The 27182-nt window shown below is 36.3% G+C and overlaps 2 protein-coding genes across 2 annotated transcripts; both read right to left on the reverse strand.

Moving 5' to 3' along the window:
- Window positions 1-9596: 9596 nt before the first annotated feature.
- Window positions 9597-14892, reverse strand: LOC113688600 (probable beta-1,3-galactosyltransferase 14). The gene is made up of 7 exons (XM_027206473.2): window positions 14240-14892; window positions 13011-13163; window positions 12851-12933; window positions 12629-12728; window positions 11528-11641; window positions 10646-10788; window positions 9597-10027 (listed from the first exon to the last, which is right to left on the reverse strand). The coding sequence occupies exons 1-7, from the start codon at window positions 14626-14628 to the stop codon at window positions 9936-9938; spliced, it is 1074 nt and encodes a 357-aa protein (XP_027062274.2). The 5' UTR covers window positions 14629-14892; the 3' UTR covers window positions 9597-9935.
- Window positions 14893-15872: 980 nt separating this feature from the next.
- Window positions 15873-25712, reverse strand: LOC113743446 (increased DNA methylation 1). Its single transcript, XM_027271451.2, has 9 exons — window positions 25253-25712; window positions 21508-24261; window positions 20617-20740; window positions 19921-20003; window positions 19113-19357; window positions 18487-18573; window positions 17272-17371; window positions 16534-16732; window positions 15873-16446 (listed from the first exon to the last, which is right to left on the reverse strand). The coding sequence occupies exons 2-9, from the start codon at window positions 24061-24063 to the stop codon at window positions 15941-15943; spliced, it is 3900 nt and encodes a 1299-aa protein (XP_027127252.2). The 5' UTR covers window positions 24064-24261; window positions 25253-25712; the 3' UTR covers window positions 15873-15940.
- Between the last annotated feature and the right edge of the window lie 1470 nt (window positions 25713-27182).

Genomic DNA, 27182 nt, shown 5'->3' on the forward strand with positions numbered 1-27182 from the left:
GAAGATTAAATTAGAGTATGGAGAATGGCGAAAACTCACTGCTGAACCAAACACAAGTATTCTATTAAGTCCGATGTATTAAGATCCATACGTTATCCATGGGTAATATATTATTAATAATGACTAATTAAACACTTTTTTTTTTGGGTTTTGGGGGGGGGGGGGGGGGGGCTCTTGTTGCTTCTTGTTTACATCTGGAATCCAATGATTTTGTGTAGGATGAAACTAGTAAAAATGTACAAAGGTGACCAAAGTCATGAACTCGTGATTATAACTTGTTTTACACTTCAGATTACATAGACCTCCATTCTTGATCTTGAGCATATATTAGTAATAACACCATATATATATATATATATATATATATATATAAAAGAGTTTGGACATCCATTTTTCAAAGAAAAATTGCTACGTTTTCCGTGAATACATTTCCAATTACCTTTTACCTCACATATATCAAATCGCTACAGTAATTTTTCTACAAAAAAATCTGGAAAAATACAATCCAAACACAACCTTAGGAATGGTTGAGGAGATATGGGGTTTCCCGCTGTTACTGCATTATCAATTTAGTGGCATATGTTCATTGTACCAAGCCAAAGAATAATCTCCATTGGGCACTGTAAAATCAAATTCTACTACTATATACAAACTAAACTGCACTGCACTACAATCACTATGGCCACCTTCTCTTTCCGGATTAAATACTCTAACGTGTTCATGTGAAGTGATCCATAAAATAGAGAGTTTCAAACATGATGGTCGTATATAATACAGATAACAACAATTAAAACTCAATCACTATACAGAGGGTACGTATCTCACCATAATGCACGACCTCAGATGTTCGACGAAATTCATAAAGATCATACTGTATTATACTGGTTCATGGTGTCCTTTGCATAGTTTTTTGGATAATCAGCAGATTGGTTAGTCGTTTCTTGAGTTGTTTGCTAATCGTAATTAATTCACACATAAGTTCTCTTAAAATGCTAATTAAAAATATTCCCTTGATCGGGTTTTAAAGGGCTAACACCATGTGATTAATGGCGTCGATCACATTCACATAGGAACATGGATGACAAATTACTCCCAACCTTCTCTTTCTTACAGAGATGCGACGATGATGGTGTTGACACTTCAACAATGTGACGGCGGCATCGTCTCTAATTCATCATCGTCTTACGGCAAATGGACGATTGACATTTTTAATTTATGTGAAAGACTGTGAAAGTGGAAACCATTTAAATATATTGGTCTGGATGGAAGAAATCTATCATTATTGTCATTGCCTAGGAAGGAATGGTGTATTTTCTTCATGGTTGGGGCTCATATTCTCCTTTTCTACCATGCCTCAAGCTTATTTTCCCGTCAATTCTTCGCTGCAATCACTCTGATCCATCCCGTGAAAAATCCCATAAAAAAAATATGAAGACTGTCATTTTTATTAAAAAATTTAACGATTAAAATGGGGTATTTTTGTCACTTGTTGGAGTAAACAGATGGAGGGGATAAAATGAGAAGGAAAAAAAAAAAAATACGTTAGAGGGTAAAAAAACTGCAAAATACACCAAATCTTATGGGGAGTTCTTGTGATTAATCCAAATTATGACGGGGGATTGTACAATATAATATTAGATTCTGAGATGAAAAACCAGATCAATCATGCGATCATCTTCTCTTTTTTGTGCTTTCCCTATGTACTTGAACAAGTCCTCCATACCATAGTCAGAGAGTGTAGGGAGTTGTCAAAGAAAAAGAAGAGGACAGCCATAGGTATAAAGCATAAAACCTACCTACATATGTTTGCCAGCGATACTGCGGCCAAGGATATTTGATGCAAGCTAAGGCGGCATTCCATCAAATTTAGCCAAGCAATATGAGGACATAGGCCATATCGTGATCTTCAACATGCTGGCATTTTGTCGCCACTGTTGTAATTCCAAGAAACAATAATACTACTGATTAGGCTACTCTATAGCATTCCGTGGACAGTAAATTAGACTTTGGATTAGTCTAAATTGCAGTCGAACTAATCATAGCAACAAATTAAGGGAGTTGGGGGGGGGGGGGGGAGGTTTAGGGTTTCATCAATTAGGCAAAGCTGCTAGCGCAGTTACTCTTCATGTCCCTACAACCTTACAAAGTAGAAGAATGGAATGTGGAGGAGGTGCAGACTTCTGAACTATACTACTACATTAGCGGCAAAACGTGATCAACTACATGGGGCTATTGGTCTACTAATTTCTACTGTTTAATCTGGCCCGTGCCTCTTTAAAAGTTGTTTGTTTTGTAATGCCTTGATGTAACAAGGCCTCGGAATTCTTTTCATCATGTTACCATAACCTTGAAAAACCTCCATATGAGAGGTCAAGACTCAACTCAAGATTGATGTAAACGTGAAGGACAAAGGGACAATCATGTTTCAAAAAAAAAAAAAAAAAGTGAAAAAGGGCTTCAGATTTCCTTTTTTCTTTCTTTTTTGATGACCAAGAATGCCATTCTTTTTTCCCTTTTACTCCAGAAGAAATGGACTAATCAATCCCTTAAACTGGCACAAGATTAGTCAAGAATTTGTAGTGATGGAAACTATTGATAAAAACAATTTCTTCCTTTATTTTATTATTCTCTTTTGGCTCAAGAGAGGCTCTATGGCTCCGTTTGGATTAACTGTTTTTGGGAGTGTTTTTGAAAAACTTTACTGTAACAGAGAGTTTTTATAGTATATTTTGGGATATTTTTAGAAAATATTTTGAGATATTTAAAAGTGGAAGAGTTTTTTATAATATATTTTGGGATATTTTTTAAACATTAAAAAAAATTTAGATTACTTTTTAGAGTATCTTTTAGAGTACTTTTTAAAAATTTTAATAGTATTTGAAAAACTCTTGAATCCAAAAGGAGGAAATTTAGGAATTGCTACTACTTAATTAATAATGTCCCTATCGGCTTCTTCTGGATTTTAGGACAGTTCTCTCTTTATTTATTGAGGGTAGGAAGAATATTGGTGTGCACAATCGGTTAATCAGCCCACATCGCCTGCTGCTAGCCTGTTTCCACTTTATGCATCACTCGTACGAATTACTACTACACATTCTGAAAAAGGGCTTCCAAATCAGCTTTTTAAAGGAAACCTTAATCTTAGCTATAGCCCACAGATTAAGAGAAGTTTAAAACCACCAAAGCTACTAATCCATCTTAGCAGCCAGCCAGTACGTTGATTATGAGAAGTTTGAAACATAAGACGTTCCCAAAACGGCACAGTTTCAGCTAAACAGTTCCAAAAGTCTGACCTGCCATGTGAGCAACGTAACTTAGAATGTCTCGAGGGTTACAACGTCAGAGTGTGTAAGAATGTACGGATCATTTTTATTAAGAATTTTCAAGGATTTTTGCAGACCCAACAATCATGGGCTTACAACCCGCCATCATCACCATGTATTGTTCGTCACATGACAGAGAGAGAGAGAAATTGATAGATTTTTGGAGTTGGAACTTCAAAGATGGAAAGGGCGACGAATTTTCTCCTTCGAATCTGCAGTAAAAATTTGTCCTCAAACGTGCGGGTCAGTGCTCAATATTTTAATCTAATCTGCTCCTAGTGTTCCCTGTTCTGTTTAATCTTTCCAAACTAGTAAGGGATAGGTTTCATGAAATATCATCCAGCTCCCTTAAACTTTTCAAAATCTCACTTAGCACCCTTGAAGTGATAGTAGGGCCATATACTAATATCAAAGGTGATGAATTGTCAATAATACCTTCATATTTAAATTTCATGAACTTGTTTTTCTTTCTCTAAATTTCCTACTTTTCTTTAACATATTGTTTATACAGACATACATACATACATACATATATATATATGTATAATTGAATTGCAAATGTCAATGAAATATAGAATTTAATCAATGAAATATTCAATGCATTTGGAGAATAATAGCTGCAGGTTCTTTTTATTTTTTCCCTTTTTTGGTGTTTCACAACTTTATTTATTTATTTATTCCTATTCATGTAGAGCGCAAGAGAAATAAAGTAATTGAAACTCCAAATAGATTTTCAAATTCTGACTTTTTCTATAATAAAATTTTCATATTTCACACCTATAAAAAAAGTCTGTCTATTTTGAGTAAATTTTTTGTATGATATTGAAATTGGATTTCATCTATTACTAAGTTTTTTTTTGCTCAAATGTATAATTTTACATGTTAATTACCTTCAATGCTACGAAGGGTTCTATTTGTAGAAATGATTTAAATAATAGTATTTACTTTTACTATCTCTTCCTACTGTAGAAGTGACTATTGGTTGTAACATAAAAATTTTTATCTCCTCACTTTTAAGATGGTTTCCAATTAAGTACTTTTTTTCCTTGGTTTGTAAAATGTTTATTTTTTTATAGTCTAAGGGTATTAAAGGCACTAAAATAATCCCTCTCCTCAAACATGAACTTTTTAATATTACTTTTGGTTAGAAGGGCTTCCAATATTACCAAAATGTCAATTCAAGGGGTTCTAAGTGAGATTTTGAAAACCTCAAGGGAGCTAGGTGATATTTCATAAAACCTCAGGGGAGGTTTATGAATGAAATTATCCCAACTAGTAATGTGAGTGTTCAAACTATAAACTATCAGGCCAATGCCAACGGGAGAATTTAAGTCCCTGTTGCGGTGCTGGTTGGAATATCGGATTCTCTTGCTAGCATCATCAGACAACAACAGGCATTCCTGACTTCTCAAACCCAACAAGTGAAATTTTGCTAAACAATAATGTAGAAATTTATAATATATCACGCTTCATTTAATGTGTGTACGATTTTTTTGAACTATTTATCGTATTGGATTTCATTTGTGTCTTGTTCTCATGATGGATTATGCCTGAATTGTTAGCTTGCGATTCAATGCGTCCCAAATTTTGATACTATATAGACAAGGCAATAATCATGAGGTCGAACGTTGAGCTACACATTCAAAGTCAGAAGAAGGAAATGGTGGTCTAAACGAACGGCCAGAAAGAAATAATGAAGCACAGCAGCAAAACAAGACATGGGTGGCAAATGGGCAAATCCCGATTGAAGGCTGAATCTTTTTAGCTCGTACTACTACTGCTTCTTGAAGGCAAGCGTTTAGTGGACAGGAAGAAGAGGAGTTTGTCACTGCGCTGCGACGGCACGTGATGACCACATGGAAATGGAAGCATGATTTCTTGTGGGTGGTGGGGGGGGGGGGTGGTATTTTCACCAGTACTACCCCTGTAATGTGGAATCCTTTTCAAAAGCTCGTGTCAATGTGCAGCAGACAACTCTTTCTTTTTTGTTTTCTGATGTTTCTAACCTTATCTTTCTTGTATCTAAGAACATGCTTCCTTTGTATTTCTTTCCATCCATCTTTTTCTTCAATACATGCCTCCAATCAATTAAGGTCCCCATTTTGCCAAATCTAATGTGCTGACCAGCCAGCAGAGCTCACATTAATGTTTGTTCATTATTTGTTGTTCCTAATGTGCAATTTTCTAACCTTAAAATAGTGGCAATTGCTTTTGACAGATGGAGATATTTACGTTCCTGATTCAACAAATTTACATGAATCACTACGATTCTGAACTCTGAACTATGTAGATGTAGTCACTAGAGCACTAGTTATTTTTGAAGTGTGGACCAAAAGCTAATCGGCAAGCAAAGATGGGAAACATGGCAGATTCTTCTGACTAACTTCTATCCTCTGTCCATTGCTCGAAAATATATTGTTGTTGTCCAGCGCATTTGCTTCCCTTGCTAGCGAACACAAAGCAATTGTGGAGGAATTTTAATTATTTTCAACTTTCACCATGCACGAATTGTCTCACAAGGACCTTGAGTGTTTCACATAATCTCAAGTTAACGCAAGAATTTATGTTGCAGTTTTTTTTTATTATTATTGTAATCTTGTATTTCTATACAAAAAAATTGATCAAAACAAGGTGATATGCCATCTACTTATCCAACACGTTCTCCCTTGGATTCATGACAGTATTCATATGCTTAAAAATGGATGCCAAGAAAAAAATTTGTATTGATCCAGATAGCGGGCTCAAGATTACTACTATTCTGCACACCTTGAAATTGTATCAACTTCCCAAGAAGCTACAATGTTTGTTTATTAGACATTGGAAACAGTGAACTTTGAGTGTGGGCTGTCGAAGCCTATCATTTTTATGGAAACTGAAAGGCCATGTGAAAATCCCCAATGGGGATGCTGCAACTTAGAATGTCCCAAAGAGGTGAAGCTTAAAAGGGTTAATAGTACGGGTCGCAAAATTCTGAGGAAAAACCAGACAAGATGGATCATACTTGTCAGGGAGTTATTGTTCCACCTTTCCTCCTTCGAGATGCTTTAATGGATTTATTGCCATTTTTCGAAAAGAAAACGTAAAGTACATCTTTATACTGGTTTGTTTGCTTCTATTTGAATTTTTTTTTTCCCCAAGATCTTTTTAACGTGTTCTCTAATCACTTATTCACAATTAGTTATTTGAGTTATGAGTCTTACCATATGTTTCACTTTCATTTATATCGAGTTTTTACATTATAGTCGAACAACCTACAAGATTCTCGACTTTTTTTTTAAAGTTTTTAAAGCCTAAGGGAATCACACTTTTCTATTTTTATTTCAGCAAATCTTCCCCTCTTCCTCTTCCATTATTTCTCTTTTCATGCTGTTTCATTTTCTTCTGGCACCTTTAGCTAAAATCTGACGAACTTAATTGTTTAGCATGATTCACATGCGCATTCTTATGATGCCAGGGTGGTAAGTTATCCCAAGCCTAGGAGTAGGGGAGCATTGGATTCCCCAGAGAGACAGAGGGAAGTGAATGACTTTTTCAAGCATATATTTTTGTTTAATATAATGCTGTAAACAAGAGTGCGTATAACTTTCCGAGCCTTCCTCATTTGTGGGCTGTAATGAATATGTTGTCCTTTGCAGATTTAGCATGTTAAGTCACAGTTTGTCATCCAATCAATAATTTTCTTTTACTACACTACATAATATCTGAATGTTTGTTTCTGTGTTGAGATGCCTTCTCTAAAACCTTTCTTTATACATTCGACATGAATTTTCAGTCAGTGAACAGATGTGTTGATTACATTCATCAATTGTGCTTTCATATGTGTAGTTGGCAGAGATCAGACACCCAAATTGAGGACGTCAGAGACCTACTACTATTGGAATTTGGGGCAGGAAAAAACTGTACCATTGTGTACCATTGTGGTTTCCTGTGATCAAGGTTAGTAAACTAACGTAAAAGTCTTTAGGCTTTGGTAAAAAAGTGTATGGGCCTCTTCTTGTATTTGAACTCACTCACAGCAAAGACCTATCAGAACTCAGAACCCCACCCTGTATCTATCCGATTAACTCCTTGCATATGTTTCTAGGCGAAGCAATATATTTAGTGTCTAACTATTCCAATTAATGTGTTTACTTTTAACGAACTGTCCATTTCCGAGCACAAAGCTCCTGGAAACCAAAAAAAGAGTAATGCCGTATCATGTTGGTCGAGTTTACATATTGCTCTTTGGTGATTACAAAGAGGCCTGCCCATTTCATGGCCGAGGGATGTCTCTAACACGATAAACGACTTACAGAAATTCTCGCAAATCATCCTGTCAATGGAGTTTTAGCTCCAGTGGGACTCTAATATTATTGAGTTGAGTAGCCCTTCGAACTTTGATCCTGGTGCCCATATCAGATTGACAAACTCCATCCAATAAACAGCGTGCCTTTTGTTTTTCTTAGTGGGATTTCTATTTTTGAGTTGAAACTTGAGAGAGATGAAACTAGATACACAAACACGTGAAGCCCATTTGATGATTGATCCGTGTAAGCCATGGTCTTTGAACTGTGGACACGATCTTTGACACCCCAATCCTCTCATTTCTCAAAGAGGAATAGGAATATATCTCGAGGGGCTAAGCAAACAGCAGAGACCAGACTGGAGTTTTGCATTGCACCAGATGTAGAAATAAAGGTGATCGCAATGCATGAGCGTGCCAGCAGATAGCCATATGGCCATACCTTGGTTTCAAATGCCTCATAAGTAGCCATAATTGTGAGATACTTCTGTGGATTAGGTCAATCATGGACCACTCAAATAAAAGACTATGGTGTTGAAAGGGAAGGAAGAGAGAACAATTGATACAGAATAGGCCAACTATTACAATGAAGCTCCTTGCTTTTATGGACAGACAGGCCATATGTCATCCAATATGAGGTGGAGAATTGCTTTTTTAGCTGCAAATTAGTAATCAAATGGTATTCTACCAAGAAACCATTAATCCAATTCTAGCCGGTGGAAGGCACTTCCTTTGAAAGTCAAACAAAAAGTTTTGCATCCTCCCACCTTCTATTTACTCTATGGAGTGAACTAGTCAATGTTTTCGCACCGCTATCAATAGCTTGTTTGGACACTTTAACTCTGACCTATAATCATTCAAGGAAAATTGTGCAGGTATTTCCTTTGACAGCAGTACATTGGTATGAACCATGTGTGTGAATAATTTTGTCTTCCCGTTTTCTAAAAGCTTTCTAAAAGAATTAAAGCTTATCTGCTATTCGTTTATTGTTGGGACTGCTTTCATCTTCTTCTGATTCAGTTTACTTGTGAGGCTTCGAGCGATGAAGAGGGACTCCTGCAGGCTGCAGCAACATCACAAATTTATTTATCAATCAGAGTTTAAGAATGTAGCTCCAGCTTGCCAGGTTTAGACATACCTACATCAGCAAAGAAATGGCAGTACAAAGCAGCGACTAATCCAAATTTGCTGCATTTAGTTAAAACTAGGAAATACCAGATTAAGGGAATGCAGAGTAGAATCAGAGTCTAACACTGTAATTCTAGTGGATGCGTTTTTTTAGTTTTGGTCAGAAAAGAGATTCAACACCACTGTAAGGATGAAATGAGCATTTTAGACTATTCAGCTACGACAGCTTCCAACATATAAATAGTTCCTCGCGAATCAAAGGCATTGATGCTAATAAAATAGATTCTTACTAGTTCAATCGAATCAAGAAGGCCACAGCACATACCTTGAAGATGCATTTATACATGACGCAAAGCAAAACTAACATCTTACAGAAGAACCAAATATGGAAGAGCCATACAATTAATGACCCTACGAAACCCGATACATTCCTTGCCCTTCTCCCCACATTCCCTCAACCCCATTTTACAAGCCAATCCGAACCCGTCAACAAATATCACCCCCGCAGCCCAAGCAGCTTCGCGCTTTCCACATTTTTACACAAAAATAAGCAGACCCTCTTTATTTCCCTGCCCACATATCAAAACTTCTCCTAGGCCCTTCTTCAATTTCACCATACTTCTCCAAAAAAAAAAAAAAATCAATAATTGTCTTCGAAAGTCATCTCCATTGACACATTCTACAATTTATTAAGGCGGTAATGGTTATAGTGCTAAATTCTCCCAATTTACAAAGAATATCTGACAAGAATGGATGTACGAAATTTAAGAAGTTAATAATACATGCAACGATTACAACTTTAGCGATCTTATAGAAGAACAAATATGATAGCGCTGAGTATAAACTCATTTGCATTAGGAACATACATAAGCAGTCATTCATCATTGCAGAGAGGTTCTCTAACTCCACTTGTATAGACAGTCAGCTGAAGTTGTGCCTGCTAAGAAATGAGTACAATCATGATCTTCTAAATGGTCACTTATAGTACAGAGAATGCGTGTATGTATTACAAGGGAAGCAATCAAGGAATGAAATTTCTACATTAACAACATGGTGACCAATTGGTTAATGAATGCTGTTCATATGCTATGATTTATGTAAAAAACTGCTCATTGCTGTCAAAATTTTGTAGGAAGATCGCAAAAATGGATTCCTTTGCTCAGACTTTCAGCAGTCTAACGAATCTGAACAGTGCAAAGGTGCTAATCATCTTCATCAGATGACAAAGTAGGGCTCTTCGAACAAATTTCCTCTGCATGGAGTTCCAATAACTTCTTCTCGGGCTCACAGAGTCCTGAAAGATGATGGCCATATACATCATGATTTAGCTGAAGTACATGAGGTCTATTTTGATGTAAAGGATGAGAGAGAGAGAGAGAGAGAATGAAAATTCCTAGCTATCCATTTTAAGCAAATGTCAAATGGATTTGAACTATTTAGACCACCTCAGAAAGATTGGAGACATGCTCTAAGAAGCCGATCTAACAAATGCCAAATAGCAAGCAAGAGCAAAGATTTCCACTCCCACTCAGAAGAGCACGTAGATTTCCAAACTTCAAAAGAAAAGTAGCAAACTTCTGTCCTAAAAGAATTCCTTGGAAATCCTGTGTTCTGTGCAATGCCCAAAGCTCATCCTCTCACACATAATTTGCTTGACACAAAGGTATAATCTAATCTATCCTTAGACAATGCCAGATAAAAGAATTTTGAATTCCCTAAGGTGAAAAAACCAGCTGAAGAGCACTTAAATTTATTATGCACTATGCAATAGAAAGATGATACAATTATCTAGAACTTTTAGTCTATAGCCCTAAAGCATGTTTATATCCGCATGATATGCTATCTGAGAACTAGTTTGATTATGTACCACTAATAACCTGAAAGCAGTACTTTAAAAAATTTAAAGACTAACCGGAACACTTGGGAATATCCCACACGGCAATGGATGAGGAAGTACACTCTGGTTGACATAGTAGCTTATTGTTCTCATGGTTGACATTCATTGCGAGCATCCAAGCACCAATTGTAACATCCTCATTGCTGAACATCCGAAAACTGTAAATTACAAGCAACAGTAAAAAATGGAATGCACTCTGGATTAGAAATGGACTAGTCTGGAAATAAAATTTTACTTTTGTAGCAAGCAAGAGTGAGGAGATGCTGAAAAAAAAATTAATAGGGGACAAACAATTATTCCATAAAAACTAAATCTATTGTTCTACCCTTAACAATTTCACTTCTTAGAGAAACAAAAAGCATATGCAAAGATGAGAAAAAGCTCTTTGTTTGTGCGTTACTCCTTGTAAGTTTGTATGGCACCAGTGCTACAGTCTCCAGGATTTTGTTGAATAACTTGATTACACTTTTTTTGGAATATAGCTTGGATGCCAAAGTTAGTAAGCCTTTATTCCCCTTCCATTTTAGCCACATTTTAGTTCCTAAATGAACCTTGGTAACTCAAAATTGGGAGATCGAAAAAAAAATGAAAAATAACCTCCAGAGACTACAAGGTCTACGAAGGATTAGATGTATTCAATCCTACTGCTGCTTAGACTGAGGTTGATAAGGACAACATAATATGCCTGACAAGCTTTGTTAGGTAGTTTATAGAATTTGGCAATTTGTTGTTTCTTGTTTCATAGGTCAATTTAAATGCAAAGCTCCATTTAGCCCTCAAACATATGTAGTAATGCAATTGGATTGATTTTTCTATTACTGATATGAGAGTCCTTTTCAGCTGAAGAACAAAAAGAGAAAATGCACCGCTGTTATAATGAGCACAAAAGCAGCTTGCCTGTTGTTTCTCAGAGCAACCAAACTGGCAACAACATCTGCAGATAGAGCATAAAGTGGACCATAAGCATGGAGAAAGTATTCCTTTCCAAGCAGATGTCCTAGAGGCTCGTACCTGCATTAGAGAAATATTTGGCATCCTTGAACTAAAAATGTAAGAAAATACAAAGCTAAAACTCAGTTTTGATTTTGGTCACTCACACCCTTCCATGATTCGTTTCACACAAGAAAATTTCTTTTTTCCCACAAAGGAACAGAAGCTAAATTGCTACAACAGCCTAATATTACTGAAAATGATAGCCGCACTACTCTGGACTAGTGAGGAGCAGAATAACGCATGACCTTGCAGATGATTATGCACCTAGGTTGTGAACAGCACAACTACAACTTGAGTAATGGGAACATAATCCCTCAACAGAAAGAAGAGAAGACAAAAGAAAAGCCATAAAATACTGTTAGGTTCAAGAAGTAAACAAAGATATAGACTTACACCTCACTTGCACAAAGTCAATTTAATTCACTTTCAGTTCTATTCATCTCAGTGGTGGAATTGGGGCAAACATCAGGAAGCAAACATGATTTCTGGTTATTTTGTTTTATTATTTCAATTGTAGCAAAGGAAATCTGAGTATTCAACTGGCCAACAGAGAAATGGTGGAAGGTCTAAATGATTTTATAAATTTTGTCGCTATGGTCTATATAGGGAGTGCATGCTGGAATTGATCGCTTGGTTGCATTATTCTGAAATGCATCTTAAGGTTGGGTAGCTCCACTCCCCTCCCCTTGACACTCCTATGCCATTTCATATAAGATGTAATATCAGTCATATATAAGATGCGCTTTTCATTTCTAACAAGCAAGATGCCAACAAGATGTAACATTAATCATATATAGCAATACTGTCAACATAAGCCAGGTCTCAACCTATGTGCAACTAGAAGGTTTTCTTAATTGACTTTTATAATCTTAGTTTTTTTTATTTTCTAATTCTGTTTGACTTATTTTAACAAGGCAGACATGTTATTCTGTGATTCAAAAAAGAAAAAGAAAGCACAAAATAAATGGCAACTTGAGATACAATGATCAAAATGCAAAGACTAACCATTTGAGCTTGGGATCAGTAAAAACTGGGCCTTTCTTCATGCATCCAAGATATGTTTGAGAATGAGAACGCTCCTTAACCAAGAGAAGAGAGAGACGATCTGTTTAACGAAAAGAAATGAGATTGCATAAAAATAGAAAAAGAAAATAAGTAATCAAATTGCTGCAAATTGAAATAGAAGTGTAAAAACCAAGGTACAAACAAGCTGTCAAAGCCACTGACCTGGTCTCAGATATATGTCATCATCTGCCTTAACATAAAAGTCAGCATCATAAAGAGCATAAGCAGCTTTGAAGAAAGCTAGCCTGTAATAGAGTCACACGTCAATGTAAATATCACCTGATAAAACCAGTGATTAGATTTATTATCAGTCAGCACTAACGTTTTGTATGGGAGCTTACTATACTCCTCTTCAATATCCAATAGCATGAAATCGTCATATTTGGCTACCTCCCTCCTAAGCTCTGACATCTTTGATTTATCACTAGTCTTACCAATAACAAATCTAAATACCAAGCCAGTAGCTTCCTCCAACCTGCAGTTTTAACAAGAAACATCTCATGCACATGGACAGAATATCAAATGATTAGGCTGAGTATTTGTACCCCATAACACATGGAAAATGGACTAATGCAAGAAATATACAGTATTATTATAAACAGAAAAGCAGACATTAACATTCCAGAACCACAGTAATTCATCTACTGATACAAATGTCTGTGCAACTGCTGCAGTTAAGTGGCAATCACAGACCTAAATGTTAGTCTGGTATCTTACAAGCATTCAGTAAGTCTCACTAAATGATACTCTGCAGAACAATTTCATGATGCTTCAGTGATTCAAAAAGGAGATTGCAACAAACAAACTTCTCAAGGCCCACGGTTTGTTGCATTCCAAGTCTACTCATACACCAAGTACACGAACCTCCTTAAGCAGCACAAAATCTTTTAGCTGCATGACTTGTTTGATTCAAATATAGAAATATTTACAACTTTTAACATCGTCCCTCACATGAAATGTAGGTTTTCTTAGTTTCATAACAAGTTTGCAACCTGATTAGGCAACCTGCAATCTCAAGATCTCCGAAAAACACCAGAAAAATACAAGAACAAATCACTCCCGTGACCCCGAACATAAAACCATGCAACTTTCATAAGACAAAACTAATAATGTCAAGGCAGCTCACACCATCATCTATCGTCCACTTGACATAGACATTTGAAGGGAGAGGGGGGGAGGGGGGGACCCAGAAATACACACCGACACAAAAGAAAGGAGAAAACAGAATAACGATAACAAAAATGGAAAGCACGTAATTTCCTTTCAATCCAAGTAAGTGAAGCTTAAATCTGGTACAAATAACTCTTAAGAGACTAAATACTGCATCAAGGCCAATTTTTTCCATCAATCTACGATATCAGATCTCCATAGTCAAATACAATAAAGGAAGATGCTTACTGCATACAACAGCTATACCATAAGCAAAATCATGAGCATTATAAAGGCCAACTTAACTACATATTGATGCAACAAAAACTGGTGCAAGCAAAAACAGGATCCTTCTACCACAAAAACTATTTGATTAAAGAAATGTTAAACAATTTACTATACCGTTGAAGACCTTGAGGATCAGAGGGAAACCAAGTCTGGCGCAAAGCCCGGCGACGACCAGCGGATCCAAACCCGGTTTGAATTCCCACAAAGCCCGTGGCTTTATACCTCTTTTGCCCTCTCACTGAATTCCCGTTAGCTCCATTATCACCATCACTACTGCTGCTGAAACTATTACCGCTATTTGTTCTATCCCAAACAACAGAAACTGAAATGGGCTTGGCGTATTTACAGCTATATCCCAACCCCTGCTTGGAAACTACAAGAAAACCCAAGAAAAATCCGGCCAGGCCTACTAGAAGACACAGGATCAGGACCGTTGATCTCCTGGATTTCGACGATGAAGGTCTGGCAGGAAAGAATTTTGGAGATGAAGGCATAGCTAACATATGGGTTTTCTGGTCTCTGACAAATTTTCAGTTATTAGACATGGGAGTGCCCAAGTTTTGTGGTAGGCTTTTTAGGTCGTCGAGTCGAGCGAGGTAAGCTTGCTTAAGGATGTTGTCTTTTGTAGGCATAACAGTCGACAGATGCATGGCATGGTTTTCTTCCTTTACTCAATTCAGTTGCTGAAACCATTTTTCGTTCAATTCAATTTCTTCAACTCTTTTTTTTTTTCCCCTCTTCAAAGAGATAATAAAGAGCTCCGAGTCACTTGACTAATTGAAAACATTTTTTCGTTTTAACGGTTAATTATATTGGCTTTTCTTTGTTTTCCTGCTACGGCAAGCCCAATTAGTAAAATTACGATAAGATGAAGATAATCCACTCCATCCAACAGCCTTTTATTTCTGGACCCGAATATCCATTGAGGGAAAAGTGTTGTCCAACATGTCTCAACAAATATTCAGAGAATTTTGATCTCTAATCTGTAGCACTACCACACTTTCATATGGTTGAAAATGCCAATATGTCATCTCCACTTTAGTTAGAGTGAGTATTAAGATTGCTAATTACCCAACCCACTTCTTGCATCTCGTTTCTTGGTCCAATGTTAGCATTACCCCACAAACAAACGGAACTCTTAATAAATAGTACTAATAATTTGAGCTTGATTTGTTACTGAATACGATATTAATGAAGGCAAGCTCATACCATATTTGAATGAGATGCGAGTTAGAATTTAATTTAAGTATCAAATCGAATTTAAACTTGTACACGTTTCAGCAGAATTTAATTTAAGTATCAAATCGAATTTGAACTTGTACACGTTTCAGCTCGTTTGTACCAGCATAATTTTTTTATATTTGTTAATATTTTATATACTAGTAATGTTTTACTTTAGTTATTTTATTATATAAATATTATATATTTGTTATTGACAATTTATATTGAGAATAAAAATTTTAAATAAAATTTCGAGTCATCAAATCGAAATCAAGCTCATAGACTATTATATCAATTCTAATTCGAACTTAATTTAAAAGTTTGTACAAGATTTGAAATCCGAACTTAAACTCGACTCTAGAAAGAGCGCGAGAAGTCTTCAAAAGCAGGCGTCAGTGCACCACGTGACAATCACATGGCTGGCATCCGCATCCAGCCTTCGCTTTAAAGTTAAAGCTCGATTTGATTGATTTATTTACAGCCACAGCGCACCTACTATGAGTATGATGATGAAAATAAATCCATCTGATCCGGACAAACACATTTCCGAATGACATTAAAGAATAAAAGAATATCTCATTTCCAATTAGACCACTACATTGATTTTGCAAGACTATAAATCTCAACAAAATTGTTTTGTCTATCATACATCTCCTGCGATTCTACACAACTAACTATATGAAGCTGGGCATTTTCCAACAAGGGAGCAGTTTCATCAAGGGAAACCTTCGCAGGATGATGATTATCCATACAGCTAAAATCCTGACCTTCAGTTAATTGAAAATCAGAGTCAACAGGTCTAATTTCTCCACCGGGATGAGCTTCTTCATGGCATTCACCCTGATCTGAGTGTTGTGCAGGCTCACTGACTAGAAAAGAATCTCCATGCTGAGATTCTTCATGGTGCAAACTTCCATTTTCCTGATTTTTAACTGTTAGTTCTTTCATACGGTCAGCAGACCCAAAATTTTCTACGCCATTGGCTACTTCAAAACGGTACTGATCACATTGTTGACCAGGCTGCTGAGAGAAACCTCCTTGGGAGCATCCTCCTGATGAAGTTGGATCGTCTACTCTTGCAATTGAAGCAGCAGAGGGTCCTGTTTTCAGTACAAAATTTTATCAGTTTCCCAAGAAACCAAAAGAAAATGAAGAACGTCCACCAGAATGGAGGACTCAGCGCTTACCTGGTTTTTGGTCCGACTCGTTCTCACACAGAGACTTCTTAAGCCATACGGTGCCAGGAAACACCATCAGGTTAATATTGCTTAGACCTTTTTTCTCATAATCTTCCAAGGGTTTAAAGCCAAAACCCTCTGTCCAAGTCTCAACCAAACCAGGAATGGCAGATATCACAAGCTTCTCGACCTTGAGAGATTTTAGCATCTGAAGCCACAAAGTTTAGATTGCGTTAATGATAAAAGTAAAAACTTTGTGAACTTTACATTTTATGCACGAATCGCAGATCAGAAAGGATTTCAATGAAATACAATCTACTATTTGACATGCTAGGTGGCAGCAATTGATCCTAAATACTCTGATAGGGAAGCCAAAAACAAGAATGCTCATTCAAATTATAAAAGGACAGGAACGGGAGGTGATCTCTTGATTCCCTTATAATGAACAGTTGAACTGGCAAATGCAGCGCAAGTGTATTTATATTTTAGGTCTCGATTAGAAAGAGGTACTTTTTAAATACCACTAACTGGATGAGCAGTGTGGTGGGGTCACCAGAGCTTCTATATGTTCAAGAGGCTATGTAACCAGTTGCTTATCATGTCCTCCAATCTCCATTGTCAAACTCCTTCCCCAGTCCTCCTCGGGCATATATAATTGACCCAAGAAAGGAAAGTCCTTTTTTTTTTTTTGTAAATAAGCAACGCTTGCAAATCAAAGCCATTGAAAATAACAAATTACATTCTTACCAGTTCAATTGAATTAAGTAGGCGACGGCACATGCCTTGACGACGATACTTGCTGCATGTTGCAATAAGTGGCATCTCTGCAACTATTACTCCATGGATCCTGAATCAAAACAAATATTGAACCCATCTCCCCCAGTATTAGGCCAGCAAAGTTATTGTTAGAAATGAAACAAATCATTCATAAATCACAAATCGGCATCCTAGCCACATGCCGCAACCACTGCAGTGACGGAGGCCAGAGTTTTATCTCCCTCCCTCCCCCCCCCCCCCCAAACACCAAAACAAAAAAAAACCCCCAACCAAATAAAAAAAAAACTATGCAGATCACCTCAGAGCATAATATAATGCCTAAAAATGTTAATTTTGATCTTCATACAAGGAGCATGTGAAATACTACTACTTTCATTCAGCCTAAATTGCCGGGTAATGCCTAAAAATAACACCCTAATCACAGGGGGGAGGGATGAGTTGAATGGTTCTGGGAGAGGAAGTGTAAGTAAGAGGTCCTCCTACTTACACTATAAAAAAATTTTAAAAAAAAAAACACCCCGATCACAGCAACAGAGCAGAGAGAAACATTTCCAGAATCATGTAATTGTAAAGTACCAGCACCTTTATAGTAAACTTAAACGGTGAAAGCCAGAAGTGAATTAGTATATTTAGTTAAAATACCTTTCTCATTCCAATTCAGTATGTTCAAGTTGATGATAACAATCTTAAACAACAATCTGAAGCATTAATCAAATAAACTCCATAAGACTTGGCCACTTAAGCATCACTGAGGAAGATTGCAGGTTTATACTCATTAAATTTAACTGTCAAGAGTAGAGAATATCGAGACCATAGGAAAAATGGGTGGGGATTCTTTGCAATCACAGCATGGATTGCAGAGAACGGTTCATGGTGAGAGATGGACTAATTTGAAATTGGATGGTTTTTATTGAATTTGGGGCACAAATTTCAACAAGTGAAAACTTTCGTTGTGTTTTTTCATGTTGTAGTAGTATCTACATTTGTTGTATCAGTGCCTACATTGCACCATACAATTGCCACTGGCAAGTACACAGGCTCCCCATCCATGAAAAATCTAGTCAAGCCATGCAAGAAAGTCAACTCTTTGACTTTTACAAGCGATTACACCAATGAAGCACTATAGCAGTGATGACCAAGCCAAGACTGAATATTTCTACAGAAGAGAAATGATCTAATGACTACCTGATTGATGCTATAGACATCAATATGTCATTCTTCTCCAAAACCACAGTGTAGAAACCATCATAGTTAAGACGTGCAAATTGCGATCTGCAAGAAAAGAAAAGTAGTCTTACTTAATAATGAATACAATCACATGTTCTCTGAGGTTTAATTATGAAAAAGAGAATTAGAAGATAAGAAAAAAGATTATAGTAAATTTTTCCATAGCAAAGGATAAATAATCGTAAATCAATTAGGATAAATGAAGAATACACCATAATCAGCAATATCATAAAAAAAATAATAAGTTGGAAATGCAAAAGAAGAAATTGATGTTCAAGGTTTCTTTTGACAATAGATTATGTGTCTTACTGAGAAGAACAAATAATATCTTAAATCTGCTTTTACAAGCTGCAGTGTTTTTCAAGTCAGCTGAGATAGAGCATCAACCTGGAATTTAAAGCAATAGTAAGGGAGAGGAGGGTGGGAAAGAGAAGGAAAAGGTGCAATTTGACTAATCATCCAACAAAAACAGTAATTTGAAAAAAAAGGGTCAAGAAGATGCTAAAAGCGAAAGAAGCCAAGTGTAAAGTAGACAGCTTGTCAAGCAGAGGTAAAATCCTTGTTGAAAACCAAAAAGAACTCACCCCCAGTTGTATACAACTTGGGGTATCATGTCTATGGCGGTTCTAGGGTCCACCATAGGAAGAAAGCACTCCTCCATGATCGTAAGGGCAACAGCTAATTTCGAGTTGCATTCAGCCTTTAAAGCAACAAAGCGCTGTGCAGAATGAACTTTCTGATCACCATGAATGCACTTCAGAAGTGTCCAACAAAAGCCATCAGAAAGGAGATTCATCATCCCAATTCGAGATTGAAGACCTGAATAGATCTGCATGGCACAATAGGATGAATATTCTATCGTTGTTTTATAAGAAATTGTTCATAAATAGGACAAGAAATTAGTTTGGTAGTGCATAAGTAATTGAGATGGAACCATGAAAACCAAAACCACAGGATTCCTATTTGTATACTATTATTACAACAAAAGTCTGAAAGAGATGCTCACTGCTTTCTTCTGACAGTATGACCTTGGATGCTCTAATTACCACAACATATTTGAAGTTCAAATGTGAGAACATTACATATGTCAGAAACATGCATCTCTTGCTTCCTTTTGGGAGCATTGGGTGAGGACGAAAGAGGTCAGAGGTTAATTTATAAAAAGCTACACCAGTACCATCCTGTACAAATTTGTCCAACCTCATTGTGAGGTTCAGAAATTGAACAATAAAATGAGAAAATAAATCTTCACCAAAATGAAAACAACTCTGGAACCTCGAGATATAGTCAACAATTGCACTCATAAAACATATCCTAATATATTTTGATGCACATGTGTCAAATACTTTAACCACTTCTACATTAAACTGGTCAAAAAAGGATTTAGTATACCTGTTCACAGGTTTCACTACAAAACCAAGTATCAGAAGCCATTTCCACTATTGTGTCCCTTCCTTGCAAGCAAGCCTCATGATCTGTAAACAAGCAACCAAAAGATTGCATCCCCAAGATATAACAAAAAAAATACTACATTTTAAGAAAAACCATTAACTGACAATTTAAAATGTTCGCTGAATAAAGTCAAACACAGTCATTTTTGTCAACTGACAAGTACGTGTGCTTATCAAAATGCTACAACACGAAGATACAAGTCTAACTATGAAGCAACAAAATTCTTGCTTACGTTGATCAGAATTGATGTTGATACAATCAAATCAGAAGACATGGATCCATTTGTAAATCCATAGGTTCAATCTGAGATTCAGATCCAGAAACTCATCTTATTAGAGTTTCAAGACACATTTCCATAGAGTTTGTTTAACACTTTTTAGTTTCATTTTACAGTTAGACTTCATTCAATATAAACCTGACACATATTACCCAATATTCAAAACATTTCTCAATTTTACACCTTGAAAAGAATTATATCACCACACGAAAACAAATTTGATTTTGAAATCCTTATTATTATTCCACTAAACACGCCCATTAGTCCAGTAATCCTCCCTCCACCCTTGCACCTTCCAAATCATTGAATATGTCCTCATATGCCAAAATAATCTGCAAAAGTTGAGAAAAGAAGTATACATCTGTTCTCGCACTGAAAGCATTTGAGAGTGCCAGGACATCTTGATGAATCTTTAATATCAACTAAGTCGGCGCAGATCTGACAAATGCACTGTGGGCAATACCAATTTCCTTCAGGTAGTTCCTGAACATAAAAAATAAATAACCTTAATAGGTGAAACATAATTCCTCAAAAAACCAGCCATCACCCTAAATAAATTATGATAATCTATAAAAAGCTTTTATTTTCAAAATAGGATGTGAACAAATACTAGAGATAAGTTAATATATTCCTACTCTTCACACGACAAAGTACATGGGGCATGTTGTAAATCTAGCAGACAGACTGTACTTTAAAGAAAATATTAAAATAATTGCTTTTTCCTAACTGACACCACTACTGAAACTAAAAATTATTCTGGGGTGAAGGTGGGAATAAGGAAGAGCAACGATCACTAGGCAGATTGACTCCGACACCACAGAACAAGCAGTGCAACTTCTACAAGCCAGTGGACTAAGGTTCGGAATTTGAAGGAACAGCAACAAACTAGAGAATGCTAAAAAGCATCATATATCCATCACATAGAAGTATGCCCAGAATCAGAAAACCACTGTGGAGTAAATACAGCTCAATTTCTTTCGAATAGCAGGAATCAAAACAAATCAAGGATGTTCTGAATGCCGATTATCATTCAGCACCCAATTTTAAGTGAATGAAATCTTAAACAAATTTGTTCTATTTAGAAATCAACAACTTTTTTAACCTATTAGCTGAGAACTCCAGACACAACGTAAAATCACCGAATTGAGAATTTCAGACACCACTCCAAAATCGCAAAATAACATACAAGTTTTAGATCAGAGGAGAAATGAAGGAGGAGGACGTTAACTAATGAAATAAGAAACACTGACCTGAGCATACAAGCATGCCTGATGAAATGTAGATGGACAATTATCACAGCAGATTAATTCACCACCATCACCACAGCGTCCACAGCTATCATCATTTTCATCTATCTCTTCAACTTGTACAGTTCGAGGGGCACCTTTTCTCACCTTGTATTCAGCTGACCAAGCCTCAAGCTGACATAAAGTAAATGGCTTACCGGACTCCATGAAAAGATTTAAACAAGGACGGCTAAGCGTGAAACCAGCATGACGCTTGAACTCAGAGATTGAAAGCACCTTATTACAGCACTTGCACAATATCCCATCAGAAGTTACAAAGCCATCTTTTACCAGAACATCAGCCTTTGGATTGCGATACTGGATCACTTCCTTACGAGAGATAACTCCTGAATGAATTAACCAGGACAATATTGTTCTCTGACTATAGAGGGACCACTTTCCTTCCATCAAATGTTTCCCACCTCTATTAAGACTTCGCACAAGTAACTTGCAACTGCCCTTTTGGCTTTTCCGCTTCCTCAGATGTTTAGTTTTGGAAATAGACCTTTTGTGGCTAGATTTGCAGCTTTTGTTTTTTATGATTGCCGAGATCAACAGGTCATCATCCTTAAGACCACATTTTTTGGACTTTCTTGATCTACGTCCCAGACTGTTTTCCCCAAGGTAAGATTCCTTAGCACCTGAATCTATCTTAAAGCCATTTCCATCTATTTCGTTGAACCCACCTTTGTAAGGCGTAGTCAGCTTCATTTCAGATATCTTTCTGGACTTCTTAGGTGTTTTCCTCCTTCGAACTCCAGCTCTAGCAAAAGAAGTATCGCCTATCTTAGCTTTCAAAGAATAGGTTCTGCAATTTGAATTAGCACCAACACAACTCCACCCAATTGGGTTCATTTGTACGTCAAAAGTCTGATCCTCTTCCTTTACTCTTTGCATAGATATGGCACCTCTCACGGGCAAATCCTCATTATGCTCATATCTTTCTTTGTCACATGTCACTGAACTCCTATTACTTTCTTGACCAGGGGAAACAGTTTCATGTTCTCCAAGAGACATATTTGCATTTCCAGAACTTAATGGAACATCAAATAAGCAAATGCCAGTCTGTTCACATGAGCAATCAGGCCCACAAACTTGCAAGGAATTCTGACGCAAAGTGATCCTTTCATTGCCTGAAATGCTCCTAGATTTAGTAGCAGTTCCACTGACAGCCTTCAGACTATCCATACAACTTTTCTCGGAATAATAAGAGTCATGAGATAATAAACCCTGCATGGCATCCGAGCAGAAAAAAGAATCACATTTTCCAAATGGATGAATCACTACATTCCTCCTTGCTTTAACTGGTTTTCCTTCTTTGAACAAACGAAGGCTTTTCTTTATGAAAACCACATTGGCGAAGGGATCCAGAAGACACCACAAATGAGCTAGTGCAGCAGTACTATCCCAATTATCCAGTTGCTTTTCAATCACTGATGTTATACTTGAAAGATCGGACCAGAACTGTGTCATATCTGTCCACTGTATATAGTCAGTTCCCCGCATAACATTGTTTGCATCAGAGAATAACCTTTCCCGACACATGCTCCAAGCTCTGTGAAATTCACGAATTGGTCTTCCTTCAGGGGACTTGTAAACATGTTCTCCAACCAAATTGTGTTTATTGTTCCTTTTGCGCCTACCAATCACCCATCCCGCTGCCCTAAGTAAGCAACTGATATGGTACCTCAAGAGAGGGCGAGGATCATTTTTATTGCTTCTAGGCAGCGATAGTTCAGCTTCATCCAGTTCCAAAAAGCAAGAGTCTTTCCACCTCGGTTTTGCCGGTCTACCAGGACCTAACTTATTTGCAACAATGGCAGGTAGAGTGGCAGCCAAAACTTTGGTTGCAGAGTTCTCTTGAAAAACAGGTGAAGCCAAGGCATTACTGACAGCAATATCCTTTCCCTCATTTCCATCTAAGCTAGATAAATTACAATTTAAGGCTTCATTTTCGCTAATTACATCTCCTGCATTTACCGCCTGATGATGCTTTAGAAGATAGGAATAACTTGTCACCCCCTGACTAGACGATTCAACCAAATGACAAGTTACAGCAAGAGAAGCGGGTTGCGACACTCCAGAATCACCTCCTTCTGAAGGACCAGATACCTTCAAGATCACTCCCGAAGATGGTTTGGCATCAAAGTCACCACCTGACAACCTAGCTCTTTTAAAGTTCATATCATTGTTACTCCACTCAGAAAATGTAAAATCCTCGGCGCCATGTCCTTGTCCAGGATTTCCCCAAGAATCCTCTTTAAGCTCACAAGGATCCTCTGGTCTTGTTAATTGTGAGTTAGCATTATTTGAACAGAAAGTTCCATCGGTTTGCTGAGTGCCGTCGACTTCAAAATTGATAACACCAGAGACAAGACACCGTTTCTTTCTGCCTCCACTATCAGGTTCAATAAAAATCTCTGTAAATATCTTGTGTTCATCAAGTGATCCCTCTAAAGCATCATCCTGCAACCCCTCAAATTCTTTTCCAAATAGCATACTTGTCATGTTATTATACATGCAGTTTTTGTGGTATATCTCGTTTTCCCCTTTATTTTACAATAAAACCAGGTCAACAGATTAAACTCAAGTGGATTTTAACCAGAAGATTCTACCAAACCACTTGACAGATTTTCTGAACCATAACAAGGCAGGAAAATGATGAATACTATCTTCCATAATCCAGGTAAGAACAGTGTTCAGAGCAGGCAGTGTTGTCTGCAATGACAAAGAAGAAATGTAAATGAAACAGGGGGGGAAAAACTTTACAAGAAAGAAAGTCATAGCTTATCCGAGATTGGCACAAAACTCTACAATTTTTCTAGATTCAGATAGCCAGACACATTTATTCAATTAGAAACACAAGAGTGAAGGAAAGGAATAAAATGCACAAAAGAAGAGTCTCCAGTTCCCATAATGACTAACTAAACTTTCACATCTGGGCGAGAAGATTAATAAGGAAGAGATCTGTAAACGGCAGGATATCAATTAAAATCCAGATTCTCACTTAGAAAACAGTGCAAAAGATCAAGACAATTACTATCCAAATTAAGACTCCAACAAAGAAAGCATACAAAAGAAAGAAGACGAAGAAATACTCCTAAAGTGTGGATTTAGTTAAAAGGACCTAGGCAGTTAAGATTTTCGACTAGTAAATGAAGCCATTGAAATATTGCACTCGCACAGATAAGGAAATTGCAAAACCATAGCTATATAACTATACTTCTAATATCAGAAATAATTTGAGAACGTCTTAAAATAAGGCTCTATAGAAAATGGAACAACAAATTGGAATAGAGAGTATATACAATAACGTCAAAAACTTGCATCCATAAAATGTGTACCAGTGAGCAATCTTATATCTTTAGAAATGATAGAAAAACAAAATTGCCGTCAAATAAATTTCTGGTAACAATTGAATTTGGAATTAACTTGAATTTAATTGCCTAAAATGCAGAAATGAAAGCGAAAGCAGTCATTTATGTACACATTCCCTTTACACTCGAGGATCTCTCATTTCGAAAAAATCCCCTAAAAATTTTAAAATTTAGCAAATCCATCTCAAAATTCCCACATTTCTAGACAAAAACCGAACAATAGAACAGGAAGCCAAGCTTCTCAATCCAAAAAATCAAGCTCCAAATCACATTTCAAATCCTACGAATCAGAATTTCCCAAAAGGGAAAAAAAAAAAAACAAAATAACTCACGGGGAGCTCCGCATTTGCTGAAATGAAATCTAATTATCCGCAGGTAAAGGATTTGTACGAGAACAATTGAGGTTCAAAATCAACAAATCTTGAGATTAGGGTTCTTATTTGGCCACCAGCAATCGGTAACGCCTAAAATTGAGAGAAAAATCCAATCCACAGAGAAAACTATAAACAAGGGGTTGAGTTTTTAGGCTTTTTAGCTGGAAAACTGTTGAAATTGAGGAAAAAGTGGAGGAAATGGGGAGGAGATATGGCTTTGGGAAGGCCAAAAATGGTGCTCCAAAAAAGAAAAAAAAAAAAAAAAAAGTCTGCTACTGCTATACAACAACAGATGGCAAAGCCAAGCCAAGCCAAGCACAGCAAAAGCAGCATGACTTCCTCACTCGCTAACTACATACCCTTTCTTTCCCACTTTCTCTCTCCCCCTTTTCTTTTTCTTTTTGTTTTTTATTTTCCCGCTTTCTACCCTTCTTCTCTTTCCTTCATTTATTTATTTGTTATGAAATTCAGTTGCTTTTCTCATCTCTTTTATCAATAGAATATACTAATAATAAAACTTTTGGAGTAACTTTTTTATGAACCGTAAGTGTGTGTGTATGTATATATATATATATATATATATATATAGAAGCGGGTATACATAATTCAATTTTAAATTTGAAATTCACTTTTTATATAAGTTATATATATTTATATTTATATCTGTTAGAGTAAAAAATTCACTACATTAATGGTCGATAAATATTTAATTCAAAACTTTACAGTATCAGTTTTTTTTTTTTTGTGTCAGAGTATAGAATCAGCTTTCAAAAGCCATTCCTTTTGGGTGGGATTGGCCAACAGCCACCGTGCCAACGGATACTTTTTCCCTTTGTTTTGTTTTGGGTAGGAGTCACTCCTCTTTCAATCTTATTTTAGTTTATGAAATTAATGTGGTTCTCTCTTGATTTTCACAAATTTGATTATTTCTTCTTTTTTTTTTTTTGAGGAAACAAATTTGATTATGTTCATAAATAAGGGCTTGTTTGGCAAATAAGTTTTTAGCTAAATTTGCCTTCCACTAGTTTTTTAATAACTTTAGTTATAATAACGTAAAAAAAACTCTTCAAAATTTTTAAATTATATATTTCAAAATACTCAAAAATTTACATACTTCGATAAATTTTCTTACAATTTTTACAGTAAGTTACAGTAAAATTTTAGACAAATACTCAAAAAACTCATATGCCAAACAGGGCCTTTGATGTTGTGGTTAGTTTGTTGAATATAATACTCGACATCATCATGGATTGCTTGTGATTTTATGCCAAAAAAATAAAAAGATGAACTTAAAAACAGTAAGAAATGTCAATGTAAAATATATTGTAGACAATTATTGGTGTTAATTGCATATAAATATGTGTATGATTGAAAAGTACTGTTTATCTTGAATCTAAGAGAACTAAAGAAGACAGGCAAAGTAAAAACATCTGATTCGTCAAAAACGCTAACTCGGATGCCTCCCATCCCCCCGCCCCCTCTCCTCCTCCTCCCTCTTTGTTTATGTGTACAAAGCAAGAAGGTATTAATGGTTCTAGCTAGTAGAGTGTTAATTAGGACGAATCATGATGGATGATCATTAAGAAGCTTGGGGTTTTTGTGACACATTTACATGTTATGCTAGTATGTTACATAATTTTTTCTCAAATTAACATAGCGTCCCACTAAAATAAATAGTTTAAAAGTTAAATTCCTATTCATTATTACATGAAATACATATGAAATACTATTTTAAAGTTAAAATTTTATTCATATGTAACAAGAGTATAGCGTGGAAAGTTATAGCATGTGATATTTTGCATGGTCCAGAACAGTAGTGTTAAAGAACGACTGCCGCAAACATATGAAATAAACGCGAAAATGTTAACCAATGCATTTAGGGTCCGTT

Source organism: Coffea arabica, chromosome 5c, assembly GCF_036785885.1.
Source record: "Coffea arabica cultivar ET-39 chromosome 5c, Coffea Arabica ET-39 HiFi, whole genome shotgun sequence".
Taxonomy (NCBI): Eukaryota; Viridiplantae; Streptophyta; class Magnoliopsida; order Gentianales; family Rubiaceae; genus Coffea; species Coffea arabica.